Source organism: Carya illinoinensis, chromosome 1 (genome assembly GCF_018687715.1).
Source record: "Carya illinoinensis cultivar Pawnee chromosome 1, C.illinoinensisPawnee_v1, whole genome shotgun sequence".
Taxonomy (NCBI): Eukaryota; Viridiplantae; Streptophyta; class Magnoliopsida; order Fagales; family Juglandaceae; genus Carya; species Carya illinoinensis.
In genome coordinates this window covers 36,938,813-36,955,000 of record NC_056752.1, presented here as the reverse complement: position 1 = coordinate 36,955,000, position 16,188 = coordinate 36,938,813, and the positions used below count along the sequence as shown (strand labels likewise).

Here is a 16,188-nt window from a genome sequence, read left to right as displayed (position 1 = left end):
AAAAGTACGGCCATAGAGTGAAAAATCCCTTTTATATGGTCTGACGGCGGAAGACCCTAGATCTGTCAAAATACGATGTTAGCTCGAGCGGGGTGTCAAGCACACGTCGAGCGTTCGACTCTGCCTGATTTCGCTCGAGCGTCCTATCAAGCGCACATCGAGCGTTCAACTCTGCTTGATTTCGCTCGAGCGGCTAATGTCTCCGCTCGAGCGATCTTTGTTTTTCAGCAACCCATTGAGCTCCCTGTCGAGCGGCAGTCGAGCGTTTGAATATGCCTGAATTCACTCGAGCGGCCAAAAGCCTCCGCTCAAGCGATTTTGTAAAATCTGTAATACGAAATTTTGCAAGTCATCAACATCACACTTGTTAAGGATAAAATCCCATTTAGCACATCTGCAACATCTCAGTCAAAAGAATTGAGTGGAATCACGTAGCAAACACCTTCATGGAAGATGCTTGCTAGCTGCTTGCTGTGACATGCATGCACTATGTGACGTGCCTCTGTCGCACTACTATACGCCTATACTATACTACTATGTAACAATCATAAAGTTGTAAACACTAGAATATTCTTTTATACATTTTTACTCTATAAAAGGACCTCAGTGTAATACGTTAGAATCATGAATGAAAATATAGAATATATTTTATTCAACATGGTATTAGAGTCCACACAGGACTAACGTCCATAGCTTCTTCCCAAAATTTCAGCTCTTCTTCCTCTCCCACCCTCCCTTTCCCAAACTTCTCTCATACAATCTCTGTCAAGCTTACTCCCGAAAACTACTTATTATAGAAGGTTCAACTTGTTCCTTACCTTCGTGGCTAGAGATTCTAAAAATATGTTGATGGATCCTGTAAAGCTCCAAAACCTTCACTCGATGACTCAACTCCAAATCCAGATTATGACCTCTGGATTTAGCAAGACCAACAGGTCATGTCTGCCTTAATTTCCTTCCTTTTCAAACCCTTTATTGCTCAAGTTGTTGGTTGCAACTCAGCCCATGATGTGTGGCTTTCTCTTGAGTCCACCTTTGCCTTTGTTTCTCAAGCAAGACTTATACAAACCCAATTGCAACTTGCTTCTTTTAAGAAAAGGGCTGATTCAATATCCCTTTATTTTCACCAAGCCAAAACTCTAGCAGATACCATGGCCTTTGCTGGCCGTCCCTTACCCCCAACAAAATTTGTCCCTTATTTACTTGTTGGCTTAGGTTTCGAGTATGATGTACTCGTCTCTTCTGTTACAGCTGAGGAATTACTTGGTCACTGAGGAATTACTAGATCCCATAACTCCTAAGGAATTACTTGGTCACTTGTTAGCTCATGAAGCTCGACTACTTCATCATTATGATGCTAGTTTATTTCATCTTGAGGCGTCTGCAAATTTTTCTACTAAGTATACCCCTGCTCAGCATAGTTGGGGTCAATATTATGGCCGTAATCCTTTTCGAGGTCGCAGTGGTGGAGGAAGAAACAACACTCCAATCATGGTCGTGGGAACTTTTCAGGTAACTTTGGTTTTAGTCAATACTCTTCTACTGATAATCGGCCAATCTGTCAGGTGTGTCATCGGCAAGGTCATTCAGCCCTTACTTGCATCTACTGATTTAATCAAGCCGATATAGCCTCTCCTCCTGCCACAACAAACTACTCTAACTATCTTTCAAATGCTAGTTGGTACTCCGATACTGTTGCAACAAACCACATTACCAGTGACCTATCCAAAGGAAATCTCCAAGCTCCTGACTACCATGACGAGGATCAAAGACGTGTAGGAGATGGTTCTACTTTGCCCATTTTACACTCTGGTTCAGCCTCATCCTTTCCAGATTCTACTTTTATTTTAAACCAAATCTTATGCATTCCCTCAATCCAGAAAAATTTAATTTCAATTAGACAATTCTGTATTGACAACAACGTTTTTTCTTTTTTTTTTTAATTCTTTTCCAACTCCTTTTGTGTTAAGGATTGAAGGTCAGGGAGCCCTCTACTTCGCGAGACAACAAATAATGGCTTGTACTCTTTTTCATCATCAGTTCCTTCTCTTGCACTAATTAGCATTGTTTCCTCAGTCCCTTTATGGCACTGGCGACTTGGCCATCCTGCCATCAAGCTAGTTCAATTTGTCTTATACATGGTCTACCTTATGATCCATCTCAATCATCTTCATTTTGCAATACATGTGCCAAGGCCAAGTCACATCGTCTACCAGTTTACCATAGGAAAACCAAATCTGTTGCCCCTTTTGAACTTATATTTTCAGACTTATGGGGAGCATCCCCTTATGTTCCGATTGATGGATACCAATACTATATCTCCTTAGTTGATGAATTTTCTCGTTTTACTTGGATTTTTCCTTTAAAATCAAAGTCTCAAGCATTTGATGTCTTTCTCAAATATAAAGCTCAAGTTGAACTCTAGTTCAACACTAAGATAAAACAATTCCAATCTGATTGGGAATGAGAGTTTCGGCCCTTTTCTAATTATCTATCAACTTGTGGGATTCTCTATCGCATAACCTGACCACACACACATACACAAAATGGAATCTCTGAAAGGAAACATATCACATTGTTGACACTGGACTAACTCTTTTAGCTCATTCCTCGACCCCTTTTAAATTTTGGGCACATGCCTTCATTCATGCAGTCTTTTTAATCAACATTTTACCTTCCGTTTCCTTAAATAATTCCTCCCATTTTCTCCTCCTTTACAACAAATATTCTGATTATAAGTCCTTTAAAACGTTTGGCTGCAAGTGTTTACCCCTTACCACTCCATACAATTCTCACAAGTTTGCATACAGATTGGTATCAAGTATCTTTTTGGGATTTAGTCCATTTCATAGGGGGTATCTTTGCTATCATATACCAACAGCTTGCACCTATGTTTCCAAAGATTTTCAATTCAATGAGAATTTCTATCCTTTTGCAAATGCTCCCAAGCTCCATCCCACTACACAACTTACCCATTTGATTTTATCCATTCTTACTTCTCCTTCGATTCCATCAAACTCAACTTTGTCATCCTCAATATTAAGACCACATTCTATGGCTCAGCATGAATCATCCCCTTTACATAGCTCCCCTCCAGTGGTTCCTCAATAGCCTGGACATTCAATGGTGACAAGGCTAAGAACTGCTTCCCTTCGTCCTCGACAATAATTTGATGGGACCATCAAATGGCCACCTCCCTGAGCACTCCTCAGCACTAAAACATCCATACCTGAAACACCTTCATGCTTTTCCACTGCATCCCACTATCAGGAGTGGCATGAGGTAATATCTAAGAAATTCAATGCCTTACTTTCCAATAATACTTGGTCACTTGATCAAGCTTCTCAAGCCTCACACATAGTGGCATGTAAATGGGTTTTTTCGCACAGAGGTATGAGAGGTATACCAAAGGCACAATTGAGCGACAAAAAGCTCGCATAGTTGCTAAAGGTTTCTTACAACACTCTGAGGTAGATTTCAATGAAACATGCCCTGTTTTCAAGGTCACTATGGTTTGACTTGTGATTGCATTGGCTGTCTCCCAAGGGTGGAACATTCAGCAATATGATGTCCAAAATGCATTTCTGTATGGACCTTTACACGGGGCAATTTTTATGTCTCAACCTCAAGGATTTGCTTACCTTCAATTCCCCTCTCATGTTTACAGGTTGAATAAGGCAATTTATGACCTTTGGCAATCTGCTCGTGCGTGGTACTCACACTTAAGTTGTTCGTTTTAGTGTATGTTGATGATTTTTTGGTAATGGGTTCATCTCAATAGGCCATTCAGGATCTCATATCAGCTTTAAGAGTTGATTTCCCATAACTAATTTGGGCAAACTTCATTTTTTCTTGGGTGTCGAAGTTGCTTACAACTCAAAAGGCCTGTTGCTCACACAGCAAAAATACATCCTTGACTTGCTGCACAAAACTAATATGCTACTTGCAAAACTAGTCAAATCCCCCATGCCTATTACCGAGAAACTGAGTGTATTTTCTGGAAACCTTTTTGAAGACCCCACTCTCTATCGAAGCACAATAGGCTCTCTTCAATACCTCTCATTCACTTGACCAGACTTGGCTTTTACAGTTGACAAAGTATGCCAATTTATGCATGCACCTCAAGTCCCCTATTGGCAAGCACAACTCTGATGTTGGCCTTCAAATTTCACCATATGCTACAACTAAACTAGTTTCCTTTTTCGACGCTGATTAGGTTGGATGCCTCGATAATAGATGCTCAACCAGTGGTTATTGTGTCTTCCTTGGATGTAATATGATCTCATGTTCCTCAAAGAAACAACACACCATAGCTTGCTCATCCATTGAAGCTGAATTTAAAGCTGTAGCTAATGCCACTGCTGGGATTATTGTTACAACACCTTTGTCGAGACCTGAACATAGTTCTTACCACTGCATCTCTACTCCATTATGATAACTTAGGTGCAACTTATTTATCCTCTACCCTGGTCTTTCATACTTGAATAAAGCATGTAGAGATAAATTTTCATTTTGTACTTGAGAGAGTCCTCAACAAATCTCTCAATGTGGCCTTCATTTCTGATAAAGACCAGCTTACGGACATCCTCACAAAACCACTTTCGGCAGCTCGTTTCACTAACTTGTGTACAAGTCTTTGTCTTCAATCCTTGCTGCTTGACTTGAGGGGGCATGTTGAGGATAAAATCCCATTTAGCACATCTGCAACATCTCAGTCATCTCAACCAAAAGAATTGAGTGGAATCACGTGGCAAACACCTTCATGGAAGATGCCTGCTGGCTACCTGCTGTGACATGCATGCACTGTTCGCTTGCCTCTGCTGCACTACTATACACCTTTGCTGCACTCCTCTATAACAACCATAAAGTTGTAGACACTAGAATATTCTTTGATACATTTTCACTCTATAGAAGACTAACCTCAATGTAATACGTTAGAATCATGAATGAAAATATAGAATAAATTTTATTCAACAACCCTACACTCTTCAATGGATAGGGCCAGTTGGACTTGTCTAGGGGCATTTCATATAATTGTCTTGCTTTCTCCACCTTACTATAGTTTTTGATATGTAAGCAATATAATGTCTAAATGAAACTTTTCAGTGTGATTGTATAAGTCTACTTAGATTTATCATTATCTTAAAGACATAATTATTACCCAGTTGTCAAGAACTTGATGAATTGGAAAGAAAGCTTGAAAATAGAGTAAATGGAAATGAATTTTGAATTGTATTGAAGAGAAAATGAAATACAAATTGAGTCCCAAGTTTGCTAATACATTATATTTATACTGAAAATGTAAACTAACAGAATTACATTGTATTCTCTATTTTAGCCTTAGCCTTTTCTACTTTGGACTTTAATTCCATATTATCTATATGTGATGGAATACTCCAACACCCCCTTCAAGATGAACATGAATGTTGAGAATGCTCATCTTACGAAGCGTATGGTAAAAAGGCAATGATCCAAGTGGCTTTGTGAGTATATTTGCCAACTATAGCTGAGAGGGAATGTAAAGCAACTTGATGAGCTTTTCCTATAGCTTCTCTCGAACTAAATGTCAATCAATTTGTATGTGCTCGGTTCTCTCATGCTGTATTGGGTTTGTGGCAATGGACATAGCAGATTTGCTGTCTGTATACAAGAGTGTTGGTTGAGAGTGATCAATCTGCAAGTCTTGTAGTGCATAGATTAACTATTGTATTTCACAAGTTGTAGTTGCAAGGGCTTTGTACTTTGCTTCAGTAGAGGATCGACTAATGGTGACCTATTTTTTAGACTTCCATGAGATCAAAGAATTTATCAAGAACACTGCAAAACCTGTTATGTTTTTCCTGGTATCAATGCAACCTGCCCAGTCACTATCTGAGAAGGCTTTCAACTGAAGTTCTGAGGATGAAGGGAAGAATAGACCTTGTCCAGGAGTGGCCTTTAAGTATCTGAGTACCCTCATTGCTGCTTTGTGGTGATTGACTGTCTGTTTTGCCAAGAATTGGCTCAAAACTTGGACAGAATAAGCAAGGTTTGGTCTTGTAATTGTTAAGTATAATAATCTGCCAACCAGTTTTCTATAGGCTGATGGATCTTCATATGGTTTTGAATCATCAATAGTCAGTTTAAGTCTAGATTCCATAGGAAATGCTGCAGATTTGGAACCAATGAGGCCAATATCTTGTAGTATGTCCAGTGCATATTTTCGTTGGCAAAGAGAGATCCCAGTTTAAGATCTTGCTACCTTTAGTCGAAGAAAATATTTCAATGGCCCCAAGTCTTTAATTGTAAACTAATTATGTAGGAACTTCTTTAACAATTCAATATCCTGTAAACTATCACTGACCAATAATACATCAATGCCATAAAGGATGCTGCTGACTTTTTGATGAATAATGAACAATCAGAGCTATCTTGAGAGAAACCATAGCTAATGAGAGAGGTAGACAATTTTTCAAACCACTGTCTAGAGGCCTGCTTAAGACTATATAGGCTTTCTAAAAGTCTACAAACTTTATTGTTTTGATTTGGCAGTCCAAGAGGCAAATCCACGTAAACCTCTTCATGTAGTTCACCATGTAAAAATGCATTGTTCACATCTAATTGATGAATATGCCAATTCTTAATTACAACAACAGCAAGTAGAAGTCTAATAGAAGTAATCTTAGTAACAGGTGAGAAGGTGTAAAAAAAATCTAAACCTTCTTGTTGAGTATATTCTTTTGTCACTAATCTTACTTTATGTCTCTCTATTGTTCCATCAATTTTTTATTTGATTCTAAACACCAATTTACAACCAATGGTCTATTTATGTTTAGGTAAAGTAACAAGCTCCCATTTTTTGTTTAACTCTAAACAATTAAGTCTATTTTTCATAGCTTTTTACCATTCTAGAAATTGAGTAGCTTGTTTATATGTTTTGGGTTCTAATGAAGTGGTGATAGAAGCAAGGAAGGTTTTATGAGATGATGAAAGTCTATTTACAGAAAGGAAAGGTGAAATAGGATAGAAATTACCTTTTATAGAGCCATCAGCAGAAGAAGTTGAAGGAGTTGCATTGAAGAAACTTGATTGCAATAATAGTCCTGCAGAAACTGAGGTGCTTGTCTAAGTTGAGTGGATTTTCTGAGTTGTTAAGGATTATTAGAAATTTGATTGTTCTGAGATATAGGAGGATGTTGATGGTCATCACTATGTTCATCAATATGTGAGGTTGATGACACAGGTTGATTAGCAATTGGATTAGTAGGGAAAACATTACTGCTGTATGGATTTTCTGATAGAGGGAACAGAAAAGTGTGAGTTTGAGGTTCAGTTGGTATAGCTGTAAAAAGGAAGAATACTTTCATGGAACATAACATTTCTAGAAATGAAGACTTTCTTAGTATGGAGATCCATTACTTTTAGCCTTTTACATTAGAGGGATGCTCGAGGAATATGTATTTGGTAGCTCTAGGATCAAATTTTTGTCTATGATGTTGAAGTGTTGAAGCAAAGCAAAGACAACCAAATACTTTTAGATGAGCAAGCTTTGGTGTTTTATTAAAAAGCATTTCGCAAGGAGTTTTGTTTTTAAGAAGATGGGTAGGAATCCTATGATAATATGGGATGCTTTGAGGATATAGTCACTTCAAAAAGGTAATGGAATATTTGCTTGAAACATTAAAGTCCTAGCTGTACTAAGCACATGTTGATGTTTTCTTTCAATTGTGCCATTTTTCTATGGGGTTTCTACACAACTTTTTTGGTGTAAAATTTCATTTCTTTGGTAGAAATATATAAGGATGAACTCCGGTCCATTATCTGATCTTACAAATTTGACAACAATGTCAAATTGTGTTTTAATCAATTGGCATAAAGTTTTAAGTAGGAATGGAACTTCTGATTTTGTTTTTAATATGTAAATCCAAGTACAACGTGTAAAATCATCAACAATTGTTAAGAAAAATCTATAACCTAAATAAGAAATGGTTTCAAATGGATCCCATATGTCACAATGAATCAAATCAAACAATTTATTAGACTTGCTATGTGATACAGGAAATGTTAGTTTTGTTTTGCTTTGCTAAGGGACAAATATCACATGCATTTTGACAATCCATAGAGATAGAGGAATCGAGATGCTTAAGAGAAGAAAGTCTAGAAAGGGATGTATGGCCTAATCTGTAATGCCATAAGTCCAATGACTTTTGAGAAGCAACAGAAAAATGAGTGGGATTAGTCTTAGAATTTGCATAGGCAGGATTGAATTAATATAAGCCTTGTTTCTCAAATGCAATCCCAATCATCTTCTTCGTTGATTGGTATTGCAAAAGATAATAAGTTTGAAAGAAAGACAAGGAAACATTAGAATCTTTGGTTAGCTTGGAAATAGATGAAAGATTAAAGGTGAATGATGGTACGCATAAGATATTTTGCAAGAAGAGATTATTAGAAATGTAAATTGTGCCTATGTGTGTAGCTGGTATAATCTGTCCATTGGACAAAGTTATAGACACATTTAATGGTTTAGGAGGAAAACAATAGAATAAAGGTGAACATATCATATGATCTGTTGAACCAGTGTCTAATATCGAAGGACATTTGGATTTTGAAGTAGAAGCAACTAAATTGCAAGAAGAATTACCAGAAAATTGAGAGGAAGTAACAAGATTGCAAGCTAATGTATTTTGGGTGTTTGAGGAAGTTTGAGATGATTGAGACGAATTGGCAGTAGCTAGTAGTTTATTGAAATCTTCAGAAGTCAAAGAAACCATTTGAGACTCAATATTGTTTTGATTACAGACTTCATCAATTGCAATAGCAGCATGAGCAGCAAAATGAGTTCTTTTTCCTTTTGGTCCAGTCCACCCAGGAGGGTATCCATGAAGCTGGATACTTATTAACTGTATCTCCATTGTATCCACAGTGTGTACAATAAAGGGTAGATTTTTTGGATTTTTCTTTTGAAAATCTGTATTGGTTTGCTGCAGGATTCGACTGTTTAACCATCAGTGCATGAATTTTATGAGAAACTGAGTTGGTCAGTTGTCTTTGGCTTTCTTCTTGGAGTAATATGGAAAAGACCTTGGCCATAAATGGTAATGGAATTGAAAGAAGCAACTGACTTCTTATGGATGCAAAAGAATCATTTAAACTAACTAGAAACTTTAGAACATAATCTGATTGTTATCCTTGCAGCAAAAAGGATAAAAGATCACATGTACAGCTTGAAATTTTTCCACAAGTACATGTTGGAAAGGGACGATAACTGATATATTCATCCCATAATGTCTTGAAGGCACTGAAATACTTAGTGATAGAGGAAGAACTCTGATCGATGCAACTCAAAGATTTTTCAAGGTGAAAAACCCTTGGTCCCATCACTTCTTAAGTATCAAGTCTTCAATTCATTCCAAAGATTAAGCGATGAATTCACATATAGCAAACTATTTTGAATGTCTTTGGAAATAGAGTTTATAAGCCAAGAAAGTACCAAGTTATTAACCCTCAACCAAGCTGTATGAAGAATAGATTGAGAAATGTTTAGAGGTCGAATTGAACTATCAATGAACACCACTTTATTCTTGACAAATAAAACTATAGTGATCGAGCGGCTCCAAACAACATAGTTATCTCCAGTAAAGATCTCTGAGACAAGAAGAGCACTAGGGTTATCATTTGGATGCAGATAGTATGGACTTGATGAAATATCTGATGAGTTTGTGTTGACAGAATCGGTAGAACTAATAAAAGCCATTTCAAGAATGAAAGAAAGAAAAAGCAAGAATCACAGACTTCGAAAGATAAAGCTGTGCAGAGGAATCACTACAAAATCTTGAAGAAATTTTGTAATGCAGAGAAGAAAAGAAGTATAAAGAAAATGATCAAAAGATGAAAGAGGATGAATCAATTTCCAAAAAATCAATATGCGGAATTTCTAATCTGATACCATGTCAAGAACTCGATGAATTGGAAAGAGAGCTTGAAAACATAGTAAATGGAAATGAATTATGAATTGTATTGAAGAGAAAAGGAAATACAAGTCCCAAGTTTGCTATTACATTATATTTATACTGAAAATGTAAACTAACAGAATTACATTGTATTCTTTATTTTAGCCTTAGCCTTTACTTATTTGGACTTTAATTCTATATTATCTATATGTGATGCAATATTCCAACACCAGTAGCCCAAACAATTTCTGAGGGGAACATCTTATTTGAAACATGCACGTGTTCTTTCCTTGAAAGTCCGAGACATCCAGTACTTTCTTATTTCGTCAATTATAGCAAGTACTAATTAGTGGTGAAAGTGGTGCAAGACTGAGGAAATTGTGGGGAACCAGGCACTATTACAGGCATTTTCGGTGAATTATTGTTGCGTGCAGCATCACTGTGATCAGTACTTTGGTTGCAATTCTTATTGCTCTGAGCTGCTGCACCCATGATAGAGGAAACGGCTGCAGCTAGTGCGGCTGTGAAGTCATGGTTTGTGGCAATGGCTGCACCGACTGTATTCACCCCAGAACTGAGCTCCTGCTTCTCTGATGACATGCACAAGGGATGCCCTGCGAGTTTCTGTACTGGGTATCCATGCAATGGCAGATGGAAGAAGGATGCAGGGGAGGATGGTGAGAAAGGGGGGCTATGTTGGAACTTCATGATGGAGGGGTCATGATCAGGAGTGTGCGTTAAGTCAAGTGTGAGCTTGGGATATGGTGCGGACTGGTAAGTTGGGGTGGCTATGGTAGAGGCCGGATAACTAGGCATTGACGTGAAGAGGCCGGCCTTTGAAGGGTTGATCATGTCACTAGTGGTGGAGCCGGAAAGTAGCATGTTGGCCGCTGCTGATGTTGTGTTAGCCATGATTGTGGCTGCCGGTGGGAGAGGGTGGTTATGGTTTGCTTCATAGGTTGTTATGAGGACGGACGTGTCCTGTGCACACCTTTGGACCTGTAGACGTTGCAACATGGAACATCTCAAGTTGAGCAAGCACCTTATATACTCCAAAATCAAAACAAGGACCGATCGAGATCGAACAAGAAGGAAAAAGCAAGATACAATACAATTGATTAATTGAGATTTATAACTGCTAATTATATTAAATAAAAATAGTAATGAAACTTTTAGTCCCTTGATCACTTTGAAGAGATACTCCACTTAGCTGCTGGGATGCATGTTCATGAGTACTGCCCAAAAGCCGAAGTTTGAATGTGGGTGCAGGCTATTACAAAGATAATTGTGATATATATATATATATATATATAATAACCTGCTTGGATATACCATTAGATGCATGCCATGTGGCATGTACTATCCCATTAACTAGAGATAGAGACACGTGTATATATCTGTGGCTGGCATCGATCGAACGTACGTACCCAATTTCCACTTAAAATTGGATTTATTATTCCAATATATATTAAAGATTATTAATTAAATAATAATTACCTGCTTCCGAACTGGACATCCAATGGCCATGGTGCAGCGATAGTAAGCACGTGGACAAGGGTTACCCTTTGCGGTCTTCTGACCATATTTCCTCCATTGACATCCATCACTCATCTGATCAAGCACGCACATCATGACCAAATTCATTTCTAATTATTCCCATGCATCTTAGTTCATCGTGATATCAATGCACAAAATAATCATATTATATAATATTAACAGTGATGTATACATATAAAGAGTAATATTATGTATAGTTATTTTTGCATATTTTATATACACGTCACTGATATAATTGACTGTATTAATTTTTTTAATATACATTTAATTACATCAATAAAATGTATAAAAAAGTGCATAAAAATAATTATACATAAAAATTTTAGTATATAAAATATAATCATGAGTAAAAGATCCTAACCGAAGATATTGCATTTGATCGTGCTCTTATGGACACCCTTGCCTTCTTACTGGACACCTCATCATGGGCTGGTATCTTCTCGGCCTCTATGTTCTTTGTTCGGGGCTCCCAACGTAATTTTGATGTATGATGATGATCATGAACATCCACAATGCCACGATCACGATCATCCGCCGTCGAAATATTATGTTTCCTTTCAATTATATTAATCATATCATGATCATGACAATCCATTTCAGCTTGTTCCCAGTTGTCTGCACGAAAAGGCTCATTTATATCCAATAATAATGAAGTAGATGGCCTCCGGTCTCGTACTAACGAACCACCCTTTTCATGTGTACTGTCATCATCCTTCTGATAATTTAAACATGCTAAAAAATTCATTAGCCCTAGTTTCAACTTTGAACAGTAATATATATAATAGTGCAACATATAAAAACTAAAGGGTTAATTTCATATTTCGTCCTCAGATTATCACTAAATTGCAATTCAAAGTATACACCAACAATAATTTGCTACCTCAAACTACGTACCAATAGTTGTAAATTGGACTGAGAATGCAAATTGAGTATTCAATTTGTGGGTGCAAAATGAAAATACTGTCCCAAAATTAAATGAAGTCGGCCAAGTACTCTACTGATCTCAAGGTGATCAAGAAGAGACTGTACACGTGTGGATAAATAGGGGACCAGCTTATGCAGCTAGGTCAATAACTATATGCATGCATGTAGTACTCTTGTTCAACGTTTGCAACTATATATCATGATCATCTTAATTTCCGCGTTGCTACGTACTCATGTAATTAATTATTATATATATATATTAGGTCAAGAGAATATGTAAAGCACGTTTGTCTAGTTGGGTTAAACAAGTTTTTTACAAAAATAATATAGTTTTTTTATAAAAAAAAAAAGACTTGATTAATGAATAATTTAATACATAGAAACAAAAAAGCAAATTTTGACAAAAATCTTTAGATAATGATAGGTCGGTAAGTATAATAATTATATATTTAGATACATTTACAAAAAGATAGTTCGAAATTAAAGTCAAGATACATAAGGAAAATATAGATAAATAAAAATAGCATCATTTTCACCACAATAAATACTGCTACCATACTTAAAGAACGTATAAAATTTGAGATTTTTTTTGAATGTTGGACGATCAATCCAAATAATGTATTTTTATATAATTTTTTTAATCTCAACGTATTTGAATAGATCTTGTTCACATCTAACTGATTTTCTTTGTGCGTTTTTTTTTTTCTTAATTTTTTAATTTTGTACTTGTTGTTCTTTATTGCTATTTTTTTTCCAACCGATCTGAATATTTACACTCAGATTAAAATTTAAGTGTTTTAGGAAAATGTATAAGAGGGTGGGTTTGAGGGGAGTAGGTAGAGAGATAGACATCGAAGAGTGGGAGAGAGATTCGAGAGAGAGAGAGAGACACAGAGAGAGAGGGAAATATATCCTTAAAACAGGAAATTAACGGACTTAACAAAAAAATAAAAAAAGTTAATAGAAAAAAGAAAAAGTTATTGTAGCAATTAGATAGTTCCTTATTATAATAGAATATATATATATATATATATATATAACAAAGCTGCCAAAAGGATGCAACCTGATTGGCATATCCCAGCATCCAAAATAGAGATCTGGATTTTGAAACCCCTCTCCCCAAGCATATCAAAAAATAAAAAGTAAAAAAATAAAAGCTGATTATCTATATGATTTATGAGATGCATACCAATTACATGCATAGCAACCATTGGTTCCCGGGATAGCTAGTCGTGAGAGGCGGCTATGTATGTTCGATGCGTGACACGGATATTCGTTCAAAAGTAGTAGATATTAATGCAATGCCGGAAAATCGTGGAAGTTATATAGTTTGAATTGGACTAAGATCAATGTAGCACGCTTTCCAATAATAAGTTTTGACTCACATGCATACACACGTACAAAGGTCTTAATGGATATATTTTATATTTATTTAGTGTTGGAAGTAAGTTTAATTAATTAATTAATTAATGAACCAAATTTACCGGCGGAAGAGAGTGTTCGATGTTGGTCGCCTGTGGCTGCACTAAAAGTAGGAGATGACTCTGAAGAGCTGTGTAATTCTTGGTTGCTCGAGCCAACATGGCTTTCAGATTTCCATTTTCGTTCCTTGCCAGCTCAAGTTTTGCCCTTATCAAGGTCAACTGAAAATCATGTGCAATTCGATCCATCGATATAATGCTTGGGACGGGGAAAAAAGGCCACAAGTAATATCACTTATTTTCCATGCCTGGAATATCCATCTAAATCAGGAGTGGAAAGAAACTCACTTGGTTTAAGGCCGGCTGCTCTCGATCAAATTTACTTTCCTCATGTGTAACCTTGGTTGGACTGAGAATTAGATCATCTTTCAATCCGGCCTGCAAAAAACCCTCTCCTTTTGGATATGGCAACTTATGATATGCATATAGATCACATACATGCATGTTCGATCGCTAGCTCTATACATGATATATGTTCTATGCCAACCTTTTCTCGATGGATTAAAGTTGGGTCATCAACTTGATTTGAGGGATTTTTTGGTAGAATATATCGGATTCCATGATCGTCGGTTGGTTTCACTTGGGTGTGTGTAAATTTGGGTATTTATGGGAGTTTTTGAAAGAAGCAATTCATTTATTTTGTTTGATAAATATTAGTATTCGTCATATCTAGAAACAAATATGGTTGCGGATTTTCTTGTAAAGGAGGGTGCGATGGATCGGCACTTACAATTTTGGGGTGAGGATTTCAGAGACAGACGTTTTTGTAGCCTTGTATGTACTGATAAATAAGGTCTTCCCTATATTAAGTACTAATATTTGTATCTGTGACTTTCCTCTACCTTAGTGAGACCTTGAATAAAACGGGGCTTTCGCCTCTTTTATCAAAAAAATAAAAAAATGTTCTGTGCATGAGATCAAACTTAAATACTATATAAAAGACATGCATGTATGTGTGTGTATATATATGAAAAGGCAGATCTCTCGAGTCAAGAATGAAGAGCGAACTTACAATATCAATGGAGGACTCGGCCTTTGGTTTCGGTATTAATGGCGGTGCATCCTTGTCATCTTGGTTTAGTACTGGTATTGGTGGCCCTTTCTCAGTTACCTCGCAGCAACGACTCCGTGAAAAGAAGTCATGAAATTCCTTGATCTGATGTGCAGGTTTTGCATCCATGAAATTCTCTAGGACTGAAGGATTAATAGTAATTGGCCGAGCAAGCTCATCGCCTCCGGAGTGCGATGATGCCATGTCGATCCCCGGAGATTTGGGGTACAGATATAAGAATTTTGATATAACAACTTATATAATTGACGGGAAAGGAGGAGCGCGTACTAGAGTCAGATATGTACTGGTCTTTAGTTATAATTTGAAGTCTTTCTCTTCCTTGTAAAGAAAATGATGCTTCATAATCATTTTGAACAATAAAACAAATAAAAAAATATATATAAAAAAGTAAAAAAAAAAAAAAAAAGGCACGGGTTGTTGTTTAGAAGTAGATTAGAAACTTCCAAGCTAGCTCTGATGTGATTAATTAGGTTTTGATCACTTTCAGGCGCCGTTTAATTAGTTGGAGTAGTACTCCATCTTTCATATATATTAATTAATTTGCCATGGTTTTTCTAATCTAATAATTAATTAAGATTATGACAGTCCGTAATCAGGTCATGACCTTCCTACCTAGATCAAGAAAATAACTTCAAATATATATATATATATATATATATATGTATATAATTACTAGCTAGAGGTTATTAGTCAAAATGAGGAAATGGAGCGGAAGATCATGATCATGAATAGCATAGGGTAAAAATACAAATTAGCTACCTAGCTAGGAGCTGTGTCCTTATAAATTGTGCCTAAGTTTAACATTATATATATATATATATATATATATGAAGCATATATATCCTTCATAATTAATTAATTTGCGTACACTAAAAGAAATATTTGTAACAAGTTATTTACGATAAAAATATATTTATTTTGACAAAAAATAACTGTAAGCAAGTAAACAATTCTCTTATAGTTGCATTTGAATATATATAAATATATATATATATATATATATATATATATATATATTTAATAGTAGACACGTAAATAAATCTGATGATGAGCTTAAATATTGGTCAAGATGTTGAAAATATGGTCATCTCGTCAGAGTATTATATATGCTCTATGGTATTGAATGCTTGACCAATTAAGAGGTCTTTTGAATAAGGATGAAGATGACCATCAAGCTCATGATGTTGCCACCCCCCTCCCTCCCCCCACCACACAGACACAC

General features: G+C 36.3%; 1 protein-coding gene across 3 annotated transcripts; it reads right to left on the bottom strand.

Moving 5' to 3' along the window:
• Positions 1–10,165: 10,165 nt before the first annotated feature.
• On the bottom strand, positions 10,166–15,294 carry LOC122316646 (probable WRKY transcription factor 47). Of its 3 annotated transcripts, XM_043133335.1 has the most exons (6): positions 14,907–15,291; positions 14,183–14,272; positions 13,898–14,056; positions 11,851–12,204; positions 11,430–11,543; positions 10,166–10,931 (listed from the first exon to the last, which is right to left on the bottom strand). In XM_043133335.1, exons 1-6 carry the CDS (start codon positions 15,147–15,149, stop codon positions 10,275–10,277), a joined length of 1,617 nt encoding a protein of 538 aa, XP_042989269.1. In that variant the 5' UTR covers positions 15,150–15,291; the 3' UTR covers positions 10,166–10,274. The 3 variants fall into 3 exon arrangements, with proteins under 3 accessions (XP_042989269.1, XP_042989275.1, XP_042989285.1); XM_043133341.1 differs by lacking the exon at positions 11,430–11,543 and having other exon boundaries at positions 14,907–15,293; XM_043133351.1 differs by lacking the exons at positions 13,898–14,056; positions 14,183–14,272 and having other exon boundaries at positions 14,907–15,294.
• Between the last annotated feature and the right edge of the window lie 894 nt (positions 15,295–16,188).

Bases quoted from the DNA above. Each gene is read 5' to 3' on its own strand.
- LOC122316646 (XM_043133335.1), bottom strand. From the start codon at position 15,149: ATGGCATCATCGCACTCCGGAGGCGATGAGCTTGCTCGGCCAATTACT. The intron at 14,273-14,906 runs GTAAGTTCGCTC...GGTTTTTTGCAG, and splicing joins CCGAGTCCTCCATTGATATT to GCCGGATTGAAAGATGATCT. The intron at 14,057-14,182 runs GTGAGTTTCTTT...CATGATTTTCAG, and splicing joins AGCAGCCGGCCTTAAACCAA to TTGACCTTGATAAGGGCAAA.